We start from the raw sequence: 14,003 nt of genomic DNA on the forward strand, positions 1-14,003 counted from the left end.
GGTTTTTCCTGTGGTCATGTATGGATGTGAGAGTTGGACTGTGAAGAAGGCTGAGCGCCGAAGAATTGATGCTTTTGAACTGTGGTGTTGGAGAAGACTCTTGAGAGTCTCTTGGACTGCAAGGAGATCCAACCAGTCCAATCTGAAGGAGATCAGCCCTGGGTGTTCTTTGGAAGGAATGATGCTGAAGCTGAAACTCCAGTACTTTGGCCACCTCATGCGAAGAGTTGACTCACTGGAGAAGACTGATGTTGGGAGGGATTGGGGGCAAGAGGAGAAGGGGACGACAGAGGATGAGATGGTTGTATGGCATCACCGACTCAATGGACATGAGTTTGGGTGAACTCCGGGAGTTGGTGATGGACAGGGAGGCCTGATGTGCTGTGATTCATGGGGTCGCAAAGAGTCGGACAAGACTGAGTGACTGATCTGATCTGATCTGATTGTGAAAACCTGAGAAAGGTATTTTCATTCAATTGATGGTGACATGGCATGCAGTCAAAGTGAAATATTTTTAATTTATTTATATGTAGTATCACTGTCATTAAAATGGTAAAAGTAACTAATGGTCATACTCTTCTCCTATAACAGGGAGAAAATATGGAGCATTTCCTCTTAGTTAACAGCTTCTTCACCTGATTCAGCAGATAGGTTCTAAACGGTAGACAGTGTTTGAAGTGACAGAACTTTGACAAATCTTTAAAAAAAATTGACTATGTTATTAGAATGATTAATATTCAAGAATATGAACTAGGAACAAAACCAAGTCATTTTTCATTGTTATTGTACCTTTATGAATCTTATTATCAAACTTGTAATAGTAGGAAAAAGGTTACAAGAGATCATTTGCATTATTGAGCTTGATAATATAAATCTCAAATGGAAAGTGAGAGGGAACAATATTTAAAGTCCCCACAGGAGGGCAAAAGATGCAGAACTCAGTTAACAAACTCCAAATATTCAAATTAAAACATCATTCCACTTTAAACACCCAGTTTTCTATGGCCCATTTCCAAATCAGAATAAGAGAGTGGCACAGGGTAAAGTGGGCCTTAGAAAGCATCACTATGAACAAAGCTAGTGGAGGTGATTGAATTCCAGTTAAGCTATTCCAAATCCTGAAAGATGATGCTGTGAAAGTGCTGCACTCAATATGACAGCAAATTTGGAAAACTCAGCAGTGGCCACAGGACTGGAAAATCTCAGTTTTCATCCCAAACCCAAAGAAAGGCAATGTCAAAGAATGCTCAAACTACCACACAATTGCACTCATCTCACACGCTAGTAAAGTAATGCTCAAAACTCTCCAAGCCAGGCTTCAGCATACATGAACCATGAACTTCCAGATATCCAAGCTGGTTTTAGAAAAGGGAGAGGAACCAGAGATCAAATTGTCAACATCATCTGGATCATGGAAAAGGCAAGAGAGTTCCAGAAAAAGATCTATTTCTGTTTTATTGACTATGCTAAAGCCTTTGACTGTGTGGATCACAATAAACTGTCGAATATTCTGAAAGAGATGGGAATACCAGACCAACTGACCTGCCTCTTGAGAAACCTATATGCAGGTCAGGAAGCAACAGTTAGAACTGGACATGGAACAACAGTCTGGTTCTAAATAGGAAAAGGAGTACGTCAAGGCTGTATATTGTCACCCTGCTTATTTAATTTATATGCAGATTACATCATGAGAAACGCTGGGCTGGAAGAAACACAAGCTGTAATCAAGATTGCCAGGAGAAATATCAATAACCTCAGATATGCAGATGACACCACCCTTATGGCAGAAAGTAAAGAGGAACTAAAAAGCCTCTTGATGAAAGTGAAAGAGGAGAGTGAAAAAGTTGGCTTAAAGCTCAACATTCAGAAAACTAAGATCATGGCATCTGGTCCCATCACTTCATGGAAAATAGATGGCCGAACAGTGGAAACAGTGTCAGACTTTATTTTTTTGGGCTCCAAAATCACTGCAGATGGTGACTGCAGCCATGAAATTAAAAGACACTTACTCCTTGGAAGGAAAGTTATGACCAACCTAGATAGCATATTCAAAAGCAGAGACATTACTTTGCCAACAAAGGTCCATCTAGTCAAGGCTATGGTTTTTCCTGTGGTCATGTATGGATGTGAGAGTTGGACTGTGAAGAAAGCTGAGTGCTGAAGAATTGATGCTTTTGAACTGTGGTGTTGGAGAAGACTCTTGAGAGTTTTGGACTGCAAGGAGATCCAACCAGTCCACTCTGAAGGAGATCAGCCCTAGGATTTCTTTGGAAGGAATGATGCTGAAGCTGAAACTCTAGTACTTTGGCCACCTCATGCAAAGAGTTGACTCATTGGAAAAGACTCTGATGCTGGGAGGGATTAGGGGCAGGAGGCGAAGGGGACAACAGAGGATGAGATGGCTGGATGGCATCACTGACTCGATGGAAATGAGTTTGGGTAAACTCTGGGAGTTGGTGATGGACAGGGAGGCCTGGCGTGCTGCGATTCTTGGGGTCACAAAGAGTCAGACACGACTGAGTGACTGAACTGAACTGAACAGGGTAAAGTTGGGGTAGAGAAACCGGAAGAGGAGAGGAAAGGGATGGGGGAAGAAAGAGGGATTTACAATATACAAAAGAATACAAAAAAGAAAACAGATGGATTTGAGGTACTCTTGAAATCTTTCTTTGATTACTAACACCATCTTTATGTTATTTTGTATCTAATTGTTTCTGATTGTTTTTCTATCTCCATGTCAGGCTTCTTCTCTAACCATATTGAACATTTAAATACAGTCAAGGATCCATTCTTGGTGATCTGCATATTTTTCTTGCACCCTGAAGATCTCAATTTCTCTCCTGGATTCAACTATCCCATTTTGAAGATGCCATCCTAGAACTGTTCTGTCTTCTGACAGATTCCTTTCATGAACTTAACAGTGGGAATTTTCACAACTCTTCATTCCATCTTTTAAAACTATTTAAAACTAAACAATCATCCCACATTTTTCCTGAGTTCCTTATATTTCTCCTGAGTTCCTTATATTTCTCCAATAGTTAGCCCTATCACACTTAAAACTTTGAAATCATCTTGGTTTCTTCCTTTCAGGTAACACTGAATTAGTATCTAAGATGTGTGAAATCAATCATCCTTCATATTAATTCTGCCCTCACTGTCTTTCAGCTTTTGTCATTACCATGTTGATATAAGAATAAGTAGACAATTACATAGTGAAATTCTGTCTTTCTCTGAAGCCTATGTCTCATAAAGTTACTTCCATAAATCATACACATATTTTGTTCCAACTATACTTTGTTGTGGAGAAGGCAATGGCACCCCACTCCAGAACTCTTGCCTGGAAAATCCCATGGACAGAGGAGCCTGGAAGGCTGCAGTCCATGGGGTTGCTAAGAGTCGGGCACGACTGAGCGACTTCACTTTCACTTTTCACTTTCATGCATTGGAGAAGGAAATGGCAACCCACTCCAGTGTTCTTGCCTGGAGAATCCCAGGGCTGTGGGAGCCCGGTAGGCTGCCGTCTCTGGGGTCGCACAGAGCCGGACACGACTGAAGGGACTTAGCAGCAGCAGCAGCAGCATACTTTGTTGAGGTCAGGAATCATGTTCAAAAATTTATTTAACTCTAATAGAGTACTTTGATCATAGCAAGAATTTAATATCATACATTATTATTAATATGTAAATATGACCCCCATTTATATATACTTATATATCTTATAAGTAACATCCCTTATACTTAAACCACGCTCATACTACTTTAGTCATCATGTAAATTCAGTTGCACTGGGCAGTATCTTTTGAAATTATGTAGGTGAAATTAGACAATTCATGAAACACCATAAGGTTTGGACATTCTTCACTTTTCTAAACTTCCCAATCCCTGATATAGCCTGCTAAGTAAGTTTTTCATAGTAACTAGGAATTAGTTTTTAAAAAACATACCATACTCACACATGTTTATAAACATAAATGACATACCATACTTTACGTATAGATACATCTATCTGACTAGTTACTTACATATATCGATTATTTTACTTATCTGTGTACCTCTATAAACTTAGTTCCATTAACTCTGTTAAACATTATTATATCCTCTTCTTAACATCTCAAAGATATATTTAGCAGCTTTCCAAATTCTGTACATATGAATCAAGGTTAATGTTAAAAGGTGGGTGGTCTAGCAATGTTCTCAGGAATTTGTTACTGACCAAATATAAATATTTATTTATTAAATATATACTTATATATAATATATTTATTCAATTGTATGAAAATATATAAAAAATGATAGTTCATTTTAGGGTTAATACTATGAGTCAAACAAAATAGGTAAGACAAAAGAGGCTAAGACAAGGTTGAAAGAGCATTACATTCTAAATGGCTAATTTTCTTTGTTCATCAATGGATATTAATCAACATTTTCTTGAAACCTTCTGTCAAGGCTTGGAAGTAAGCATATTCATCTCCAAATATTGGGTAAATGTGTTATGGGAATGATTTGGCAGAAAAGAACATCTGCCCCCTTTTATACATGAGTATCAAAACTGCAGATTGCAACTTCAGTAACACTTTTCCCATCTCTGTTAAAGGAGGAAATTTATCTTTTAAACACTGACTGGCACATTCACTGAGAATCCTAGAGCATATTTTCCTTACCTAGACTGCCTGTGGAGGAAATGAGGCTATATTATCAAGATTTCAAAATTTGAATAATCTACTTAAATTCACTATATAAAACACCTTCTACCAAAAAAGTGTTGGAAACGAGTTGATCATAATACTCATCTTCAAAATGACACTAACACTTATATCAACTAGAAAACTGCAAGTTAGTTGTCATGCAAAACAAAGAGCACTGGAGCATAATTATGAATGAAGCTTTTGTTCGTATAAACAGAAGGCATTCCCTGGGGAAATATAAAAAGTGTTTATCCACAAAATTGTATTTCCCATTCAGTGCTTTAGCTTCCTATGAAGTTACTGAGTTTCCAAGAAACTTGAAGATTAATCTCTATAACTACAGTTGTTACCTCTTCCATAAACAGATAACCACAAAGGAGAAGAAAGACAGATAAGATGTTCATTAGAATTTCCTGAAATTTCTACTTTTGGAGTACCCATACGTACAATCACATGCCTCTTTGCTTAGCAAACAATGATTAAAAGAAAGTAATTCAGTCTAGAATATATCAACAAGAAAATCAAATATTTATTGGACATCACTAATACAGATGCTTTGCTATCTAACATACAATAAAATTTAGAATCATCCAAATATAAAATGATCGGTAACAGATTTGGGGCCTATATTTTGATACATCAAAGACGGCAAGTCAATCACTCGGATGATAGAGAAGGAGTCGTTGAATTTCAATAGCAAGTAAATAAGGATGATACAAATTACATATATTTTTTTCTTTTCTTAGTACTGAGCTAAAATAAAGAAGTAGAAAATAGGTTTTAAAGAAGATAAGTAACTTTTCAAAGGACATGGAAGCGAGGAGTAGCAAAGTCAGAATTTTTCAAGTGTGGTCAACACCACAAAAACTGATGCTCTTTGCCATTTTTGTTTTCTGCCTCATGGTGCTGGTTGATTGTGAGTTAGTCGTTCAGTTGTGTCCGACTCTGCTACCCCATGGACTGTAGCCTTCCAGGCTTCTCTGTCTGTGGGATTTCCCAGCCAAGAATACTGGAGTGAGTTGTTATTTCTTCTTCCAGGGGAGCTTCCCGACCCAGGAACTGAACCCAGGTCTCCTACATCAGAGGCAGACTCTTTACTGTTGGAGCCACCAGGAAAGTGGGACTCCATAAAATTCCTTTTTGCGATGTAAGGCTACTAAAGCAAAGTACCTTTTAGAGCTTGAACTATGCGACCCTGTATGAAACACCCGGGAAACCACTAATGTATCTTTAAAACATGGTTTTGCTCTCAACTTATAAAATCTGCTGATATGAATATACAATAAAGTACTTCTATCTACTTAATAAGCACTTTATACGGCACTTACTCTGCATCAGTTATTATCCTAAGAACCTTATAAATACAAGCTATTTACTCCACAGTAATTCTGAGTAGGTACTATACAAGAAGCCTGAGCATGAAGTTGACTATCTTGTTTTAGGTCAATTCAACAGATAATAAAAGGTGAAGTCAGGATTTGAACCCATGCTGACTGGTTTCAGGCATAATATACTAAGATGCCTCTGCAAACATATATTCAATAGCAATATTCACAATCTCCAATTGTTTTTCAGTCTTGCTAAGACTCTTCAGTTCAGTCACTCAGTCATGTCTGAGTCTTTGCAACTCCATGGACTGCAGCACGCCAGGTTTTCCTGTCCATCACCAACTCCGCTAAGACTCAAGGCTCATTTATAGGAAACCAAGGTTTACATAGATAAATGGATGTTGTGGGAATGTATGATACTTTATTATTTCAATTTGTCAGCTGAGCACTAAAAGTCGATTGTTTCCGTTTAGCTTCTTACCTGCAATTAGAACATTCTGCCATCAGCTGGTGCCCTTTTTATGGTTTGTGACCTGAATGGAGAAAGTTTCTTTATTCTGTCAATGATTCATTGACAGACTTCACAAACAGACTTTCTACTCAGTTTTCCTTCAGAGCAAACAAGGAAAAAAACTCTATAAAAATTTAACTGTATGAAAATAGCTTAATAATTATAATAAACTAAAAATCACTAATATCTCATTTATGATTAGGATTTTAACTCATTTTTTCCTTTGGAAATTATTTTTTAAAAATTTCCAAAACTTTCCATTCAGTGAATCTAGTTAATTGCAATTATAAAAGGACCCCCAGGTTTTGTGCTATCACTTGAGGAAAAAAACAAGAAATCTATTGGCTAGTTCGTCCCTAACATTTCTGATCTGCACTTTTCTGTAACTGTAGCAACAAAGGCAGCAGCAGCAACAAACACCTTGAAAACATTAATGATATAGATATCTTGTTCAAATGGCTTTGCATACTCAAGCTCTTTTAAAGTTCGCAATAACCCTATGAGGTAGATATTGTTATTACCTCCTATTTTAAGGATGAGAAAACAGAAGCACAATTTCTAATACTTTGCCATTGCTATTACAGGATCTTGTAAGTGACCCAGCTGGTATTTGCTCCAGGCCATTCTCCTCACTAAACTGTCTTGTCTCTCCAGGTGTGCAATCTATATGCTATGGATTCCTGGAGCTTCCACAGTGTTTCACATTTTCTTTCTTTGGTTTTCATTGCAAAACTGCAAGGATGCTTAGAGAGCAGGAGAAGGAAGCTACTGAGTGACCACCAAATTTTCCTCTATTTTTTTTTTTTTAGTTTCAAGTATACAACATAGTGATTCAACATTTATATGCATTATGGATAAACTGCTACAGTAAGCTGGTTGCTGTACAAAGTTATTACAATATTATTATCTATACTCCCTATGCTATATATCAACGTGAATTATTTATTTCATAAACTTGTACCTCTTAATTCCCTTCACCTGTTTTTTCCAACCCCCTGCCTCCCTCCCCTCTGGTGACCCCCAGTTTGTTTTCTGTATCTATAAATCTGTTTTGTTTGTTTAGGTTTTTTTAGATTTCACATATAATTAAAATTGTTTGGTATTTGCTTTACTCTGTCCAACTTATTTCATCTAACTTTCTTGATTAATCCAAATGTTTATTTATGAGTTATATCTAGATAAAGAAATGCTTTGAGTGTGTACCCTATCCAAGGCAAAAGTAGAAAGCAAAAGACGTGAGGAGTGAATACACAGAGTATTTCTCCAGACTTTATTGCTTTTATTTTTTTAAATAAGTTGTTGCTATTTTCTGATAAGAAAGATGTACAAATTGGGCAAATTTTATTTGAGAAATGTGTTGCTAATGACCTCACATAATTTAAAACTCTCTTAATTCAATGAAAATATTGATAAACATTGATGGGTATTTTTGCTTGTTTTCTAAAGAGATATACTTCTGTAGAAATCACATAAAAACCATTTATTTTTCAGTTGGCATTTTAACTTTGACTTTATGCTTTTCTTTATGTATTTCTAATACAGAGGTTTGATATTATTTCTAGTTTTTTGGAATAAATTGAAAATGTATTATTTTATATTGATAACTTTAAATCACCTAATTTAATTTTACATCAAAGTCAAGCTCACTACACATAAAACATTAAGTGATGAAGATAAACTGTTTCCATGACTACATTAATTCCTCATCTTTAAAAATCTGTCAAAACTTAATCACATTGTATATAAATGTACAATTTAAAATTAGTTGATGGTTTGACTCCCATCAATAATTAGCAATAGAAAAAGCAAAAATATTAACGACCACTACTGAGTTTGGCAGAAAGCTTAAACAGTCTGATATGGTACTGAAGCTGACTAAACTAAAGAGAAGCTGTAAAATTATGAGGAGGTATAAAGCCATCTCCCCGCTTCCCAGGTGGCACTAGTGGTAAAGAAACCCAACTGCCAATGGAAGAGATTCAGATTTGATCCCTAGATCAGGAAGATCCCCTGGAGAAGGGCATGGCAACCCACTCCAGTATTCTTACCTGGAGAATCCCATGGACAGAGGGTTGCACAGTGTCGGACACGACTAAAGTGCCTTAGCATGCATGTTCGCATGAGCGACCTCCCTATCATCTTTCTTTTGTTTGCATAATGGCTGACTGCCTTGGTGCCCTCTACCCAGATTAGAAAGACAGGATGACGGGGGTCTACTCAAGTGCAAGTCAAACATTCAAGTCGAAGCACCATTTCATCATACTTTCTTATAACTGTTCTCCTCTGATTGGAGATTCTACAAATATACATCTCCTCAAGTTCTGGGTCTTGCTTGGGATTCTGTATAGGCAGAATTGGATCTAAAAAGAGACCATGATGTCTTGAGTTGAGCAGGCAGGAACTAATAGACATTCATCATGTTCAGGGATGTGCTTTAAGTATTTATGGTCCAAGAATCAACGGTCACATTATCAAAGTGATTAGGGTCTCTAAATATTATTGAAACTTCAGAGTCTCATATTAAATACCCTCCATAGTAAGAGCACTGTGATGTTCCTGACTTTGAATTAAGGAGATATTATAGTTTTGCAAGCTTTTTGAAGTTAGGGACTATATTTTATCCATGTGCCTAGCCTAAATTACTAAATTTATCACCTTACAAAGAGTAGACATGAATTTTCAAGTGTTAATTGAAAAAAAAATAAAGTACTAAAAAACAATCTAACCACTTTCGCTCAAAATCCATGTTTAATTAAAAAGTTTTCTCTGAATGGTAGTTTGTTTTCCAACTGACTATTCAGGAAAAACTTATTCGAGAAGCAAAGTCTCTGACTTTTAACTTGAAAGGTCTTAAGAACATCTAACCCGATAATTGCTTCTTTTGTCAGTAAAGATTTAATTTGTTAAAAAAAAATTTTTGGCATATGCTTTTTATATCTATCATTTGAAGGCCAGAGGCTCAGTTATCAAAACAGAAAACAGAATGTGGCTGCCACTGTGGGAAACCCATAGATTTTGATGGCAGACACCTGGATATTCTAATCCCATCTTTACACCGTACTGGGCCTTCCCTGTGCCTTAGATGGTAAAGAGTCTGCCTGCAGTGTCGGAAATTGTGGTTCGATTTAGGAAGATACCCTGAACAAGAAAATAAACAACCCACTGAACAACCCTCTCCAGTATTCTTGCCTGGAGAAAATCCCATGGACAGTGGGGCCTGGTAAGCTGCTGTCCACCACTGCAGAGTCGGACATGGCTGAGCGATGAACAGTTTCTGCAGTTACATTGTACTAGCATTATGACCTGTTAATCACTCCAAGCACCCACTTCCAAGGTAGATTTGTGATCATAATTCCTACTTTACAGAACCATTTAAAAGGGCCTGGCACACAGTAGGTGCTCAGTAAAGGTTAGTTCTCCCTTTGCAGGTATTGTTATTGGAAATGTGCTAGTGACATCTAGTGGTAATTCCTGCAAACCTCAAGAAGGCTTTCTCAGAACTTCCCAATAAGTCATGCATTCATTCCATCATCAAATGATTTTTAAATATCTCCTGTCTTCTAGGCTCTTAAATCAAGTTCTGAGGATTGCAAGATGTGAAAGACACAACACCTACTCTAGAAAAGCTCTGGCTATTGCCACCCAGACAAATGTCAGCCAATTACTCTAAAAAATATAATTATTTCTACAATAGCAGTAAGAAAAAAGTACAAATATGCTACAGAATGTATGCTTTTGGACTGTGGTGTTGGAAAAGACTCTTGAGAGTCCCTTGGACTACAAGGAGATCCAACCAGTCAAACCTAAAGGAACTCAGTCCTGAATATTCATTGGAAGGACTGATGTTGAAGCTGAAACTTCTATACTTTGGCCACCTGATAAGAAGAACTGATTCATTTGAAAAGACCCTGATGCTGGGAAAGATTTAAGGTGGGAGGAGAAGGTGAAGACAGAGGATAGATGGCTGGATGGCATCACCAACTAAATGGACATGAGTCTGAATAAACTCTGGGAGTTGGTGATGGACAGGGAGGCCTGGCGTGCTACAGTCTATGGAGTTGCAAAGAGTCAGACATGACTGAGTGACTGAACTTAACTGAACAGAATAGAAAACTCACTCTGACAAGAGAGATGGCATTTTGGCTGGGTCTTATAGAATGAATGAAATGCCCTCATTATAATTTAACTGAAGGAGAAATGAGGAAATTTGATTATTTCTAAAATGTTAGTAAGTAAGGCTTATTTGCTAAAGTCTTGGTTGATGCGATAAATAGTTTAGCCCTTCTTTTCCTATGACAGGAAGATAGTAGCATTCTGTAGTGAGTAAGGTTTTAATTATACCTGGGCAAAAGCGTGAAGGAAAGATTGGTGATGGGAGAGAAGAGAAGCTGGAGAATCTATTAAATGGTTATTATAATTTTGTACTTCAGAGGTAACAAAGATCTAAATTTGTTCAGTGGAAAAGGGACAGGCAGGAGGAAACATTAATGAGATATACCTGAAGTAGAATGGAGACTGTAATGATTGCGACAAGTGAAAACATACAAAAGCAGGAAGAAATGAAATCGATTTATGTTTTTTCAAATGGACTATTAAGAAATAATGTCATTAAGTGAAATTTAAAAAAAAAAAAACAGAAACTTGAGTTTTGGGGAGGCAAGAAAACAAAAATTATAAATTGTCTTTGTACATATTATTAAAACTTAAGAAAGATTTGAATAGAAATATCCAATAGGTGAACTGACGGAGGTCAGCAGAGAGATCTAGATGGAGACAAAGACAGGAACATCAGCATGTAGCCAACATTGCAGCCATTAGGGTGGATAAGATCACCAGGGAAAAGTGTGCCAAGAGGAAAGGTGAAGACACAGGATTAAGACCTTAGGGAATACCATAATTTAACTAGTAAGTCCTAAATAAGAACTGGACTCAGCTTTAGTTTGTTGAGAACGGTCCCTTAGTAAGTTATAAACAGACAACAAAATGGCTTTTGAAATAGGAATATCTCAACTAACTACAACATAACTTTAAAAAATACACTTAAGCTATATTTAAGGTTTAAAAGCAAAGCTATAAAGTTATTTCCCCACAGTCTCATGAAATAAATTGTTTGGATTTTCCTTTCTTAACTGAAAACTCTGCTTTATGCTTTGAGTGTAGTCCTTCCTAGGTTGGATGGGCAATTTTATTTGACTGCCTATAAAATGCATAATTTTTCTACTTCTCTCATTAAATTTGGTCAGTTAGGTTTCTTTCTTAGTTTTATTGTTCTGTTCTTTCTCTCTTCTTTTTTCCTCTCTTCTGATACAGGTATTTTGTGCTTCAGTGATTTTCTGGGAAAAGAGCCCAGTTGGTTTATTTATTTTTTTAATTATAGACTACCTCACAAATTTAGGATATTAACTCTATACTTGCAGTGTTGTTACCTTGAAAGAAGAGCTATTCATGCTGTTTTGTTAGTTAAATACCTACAAATTTTTGGCCTTCCAAAATATGTCGTGTCTGACTCTTTGGGACCTCATGGACTGTACAGTCTATAGAATTCTCCAGGCCAGAATACTGGAGTGGATAGCCATTCCCTACTCCATGGGATCTCCCCAGCCCAGGGATGAAACCCAGGTCTCCCTCATTTCAGGTGGATTCTTTACCATCTGAGCCACCAGGGAAGCCCAAGAACACTGGAGTGAGTACCCTATCCCTTCTCCAGGGGAATTTCTCAACCCAGCAATTGAACTGTGGTCTCCTACTACATTGTAAGAGAATTCTTTACCAGCTGAGCTACCAAGGGAGCCCTAATATAAATTAATTTGGAAAATCAGCTAATCCTCTCTCCATCAGAATCAGCCTTATCTGTGCAAAAGGGGATTACAGTTCACAGCAGTCTAAATGAATGAATGTTAGGTTGCTTCACTGGTGTCTGACTCTTTGCAACCCTATGGACTGTACCCAACCAGGCTCCTCTGTCCATGAGATTCTTCAGGCAAGAATACTGGAGTGGGTTGCCATTTCCTTCTCCAAGGGATCTTCACCCCCAGGGATTACACCTGTGTCTCTTACATTTCCTGAATTGGCAGGTGGGTTCTTTACCACGAGAGCCACCTGGGAAGCCTCAGGTTGGTCACATGAGATGAACATATTCTTCATGGTCTTCATGAACAAGGACTGAAGACCCTTCAGAATTTAATCTTGAAAAAGAATAATGGATAATTTAATCAGCTGAATTAGCCCCATCATACAATTTAAGATTCACTTGAATCTCTGCTTTGAAATTATGAAACTTGGCATATTAAAAAAAAATTCAACTACATTATATTATTTTGCACAACTGAGGCTTTATAAATATTTTTCTCATTATTTCAAAATTTTATACCTCAAATTAAAATAAATGTAACAACCTTCATGTAACAACCTAAAATGTAACCTAAAATATAACAAGTTTCAGCATCTAAATCTTTAAGTAGGCTAATTAAATAAGGATAATTTAAGGATAATTTAAATATGCTTATTATATTCAATAATTATAAATGAAACTAAACTATATTAATTAAATATGTGAAAGACAAAAGAAATGAATCACCTAGACTAGCATAGATGTTCTAAACCCCATTCTTACTGATTCTAAAAAAAAAAAAAGAAATGAAAAAAATCAAGATTTAACTCAACAAACATTTGTTGGGCACTTACTATATATCAGGAACTATTCCAGGTTTTATGGCTGGACACAGAGTAAGATTCTGTTTTCTAGGAACTCAGTCTAAGTGACAGAATGGTGGAAATATAAATAAAAAGGTAAATATAATAACATAATAGAACCAAGTAATAGAACTATTTTTGCAAGTAGGAATCCTTGGAGAATTCTTCCTTGAATAGGCAACATTCAATCCAAGATATGACATTCAATCCAAGATATGACATTCATTCCAAGATATTAAGAGAAGGTGGCAAGAATACACAGAAGAACTATACAAAAAAGATCTTCATGACCCAGATAGTCATGATGATGTGATCACTCACCTAGAGCCAGACATCCTGCAATGCAAAGTCAAGTGGGCCTTAGGAAGCATCACTATGAACAAAGCTAGTGGAGGTGATGGATTTTCAATTGAGCTATTTCAAATCCTGAAAGATGACACTGTGAAAGTGCTACACTCAATATGCCAGCAAATGTGGAAAACTCAGCAGTGGCCACAGGACTGGAAAAGGTCAGTTTTCATTCCAATCCCAAAGAAAGGCAATGCCAAAGAATGCTCAAACTACTGCACGATTGCACTCGTCTCACATGATAGCAAAGTAATGCTTAAAATTCTCTAAGCCAGGCTTCAACAGCATGTGAACCATGAAATTCCAGATGTTCAAGCTGGTTTTATAAAAGGCAGAGGAACCAGAGATCAAATTGCCAACAGCTGCTGAATCATCAAAAAAGCAAGAGAATTCCAGAAAAACATCTATTTCTGTTTTATTGACTATGCCAGAGCCTTT

At 36.8% G+C, this 14,003-nt stretch overlaps 1 protein-coding gene across 12 annotated transcripts in view; it reads right to left on the reverse strand.

Moving 5' to 3' along the window:
* The window catches only part of CCSER1 (coiled-coil serine rich protein 1), a 1,462,911-nt gene that overhangs the window by 456,546 nt on the left and 992,362 nt on the right, over positions 1–14,003 (reverse strand). For 2 of the 12 annotated variants that reach the window (XM_044946325.2, XM_044946324.1), the window contains exon 11: positions 6,495–6,546. The exons of 5 other annotated variants lie outside the window; for them this stretch is intronic. In XM_044946325.2, the coding sequence (XP_044802260.1) occupies positions 6,517–6,546 (30 nt within the window). In that variant the 3' untranslated portion in view covers positions 6,495–6,516. 5 more of the 12 variants (XR_006552539.1, XR_006552538.1, XM_044946323.1 and 2 more) reach the window with 5 other exon arrangements.

Source organism: Bubalus bubalis, chromosome 7, assembly GCF_019923935.1.
Source record: "Bubalus bubalis isolate 160015118507 breed Murrah chromosome 7, NDDB_SH_1, whole genome shotgun sequence".
Classification (NCBI taxonomy): Eukaryota; Metazoa; Chordata; class Mammalia; order Artiodactyla; family Bovidae; genus Bubalus; species Bubalus bubalis.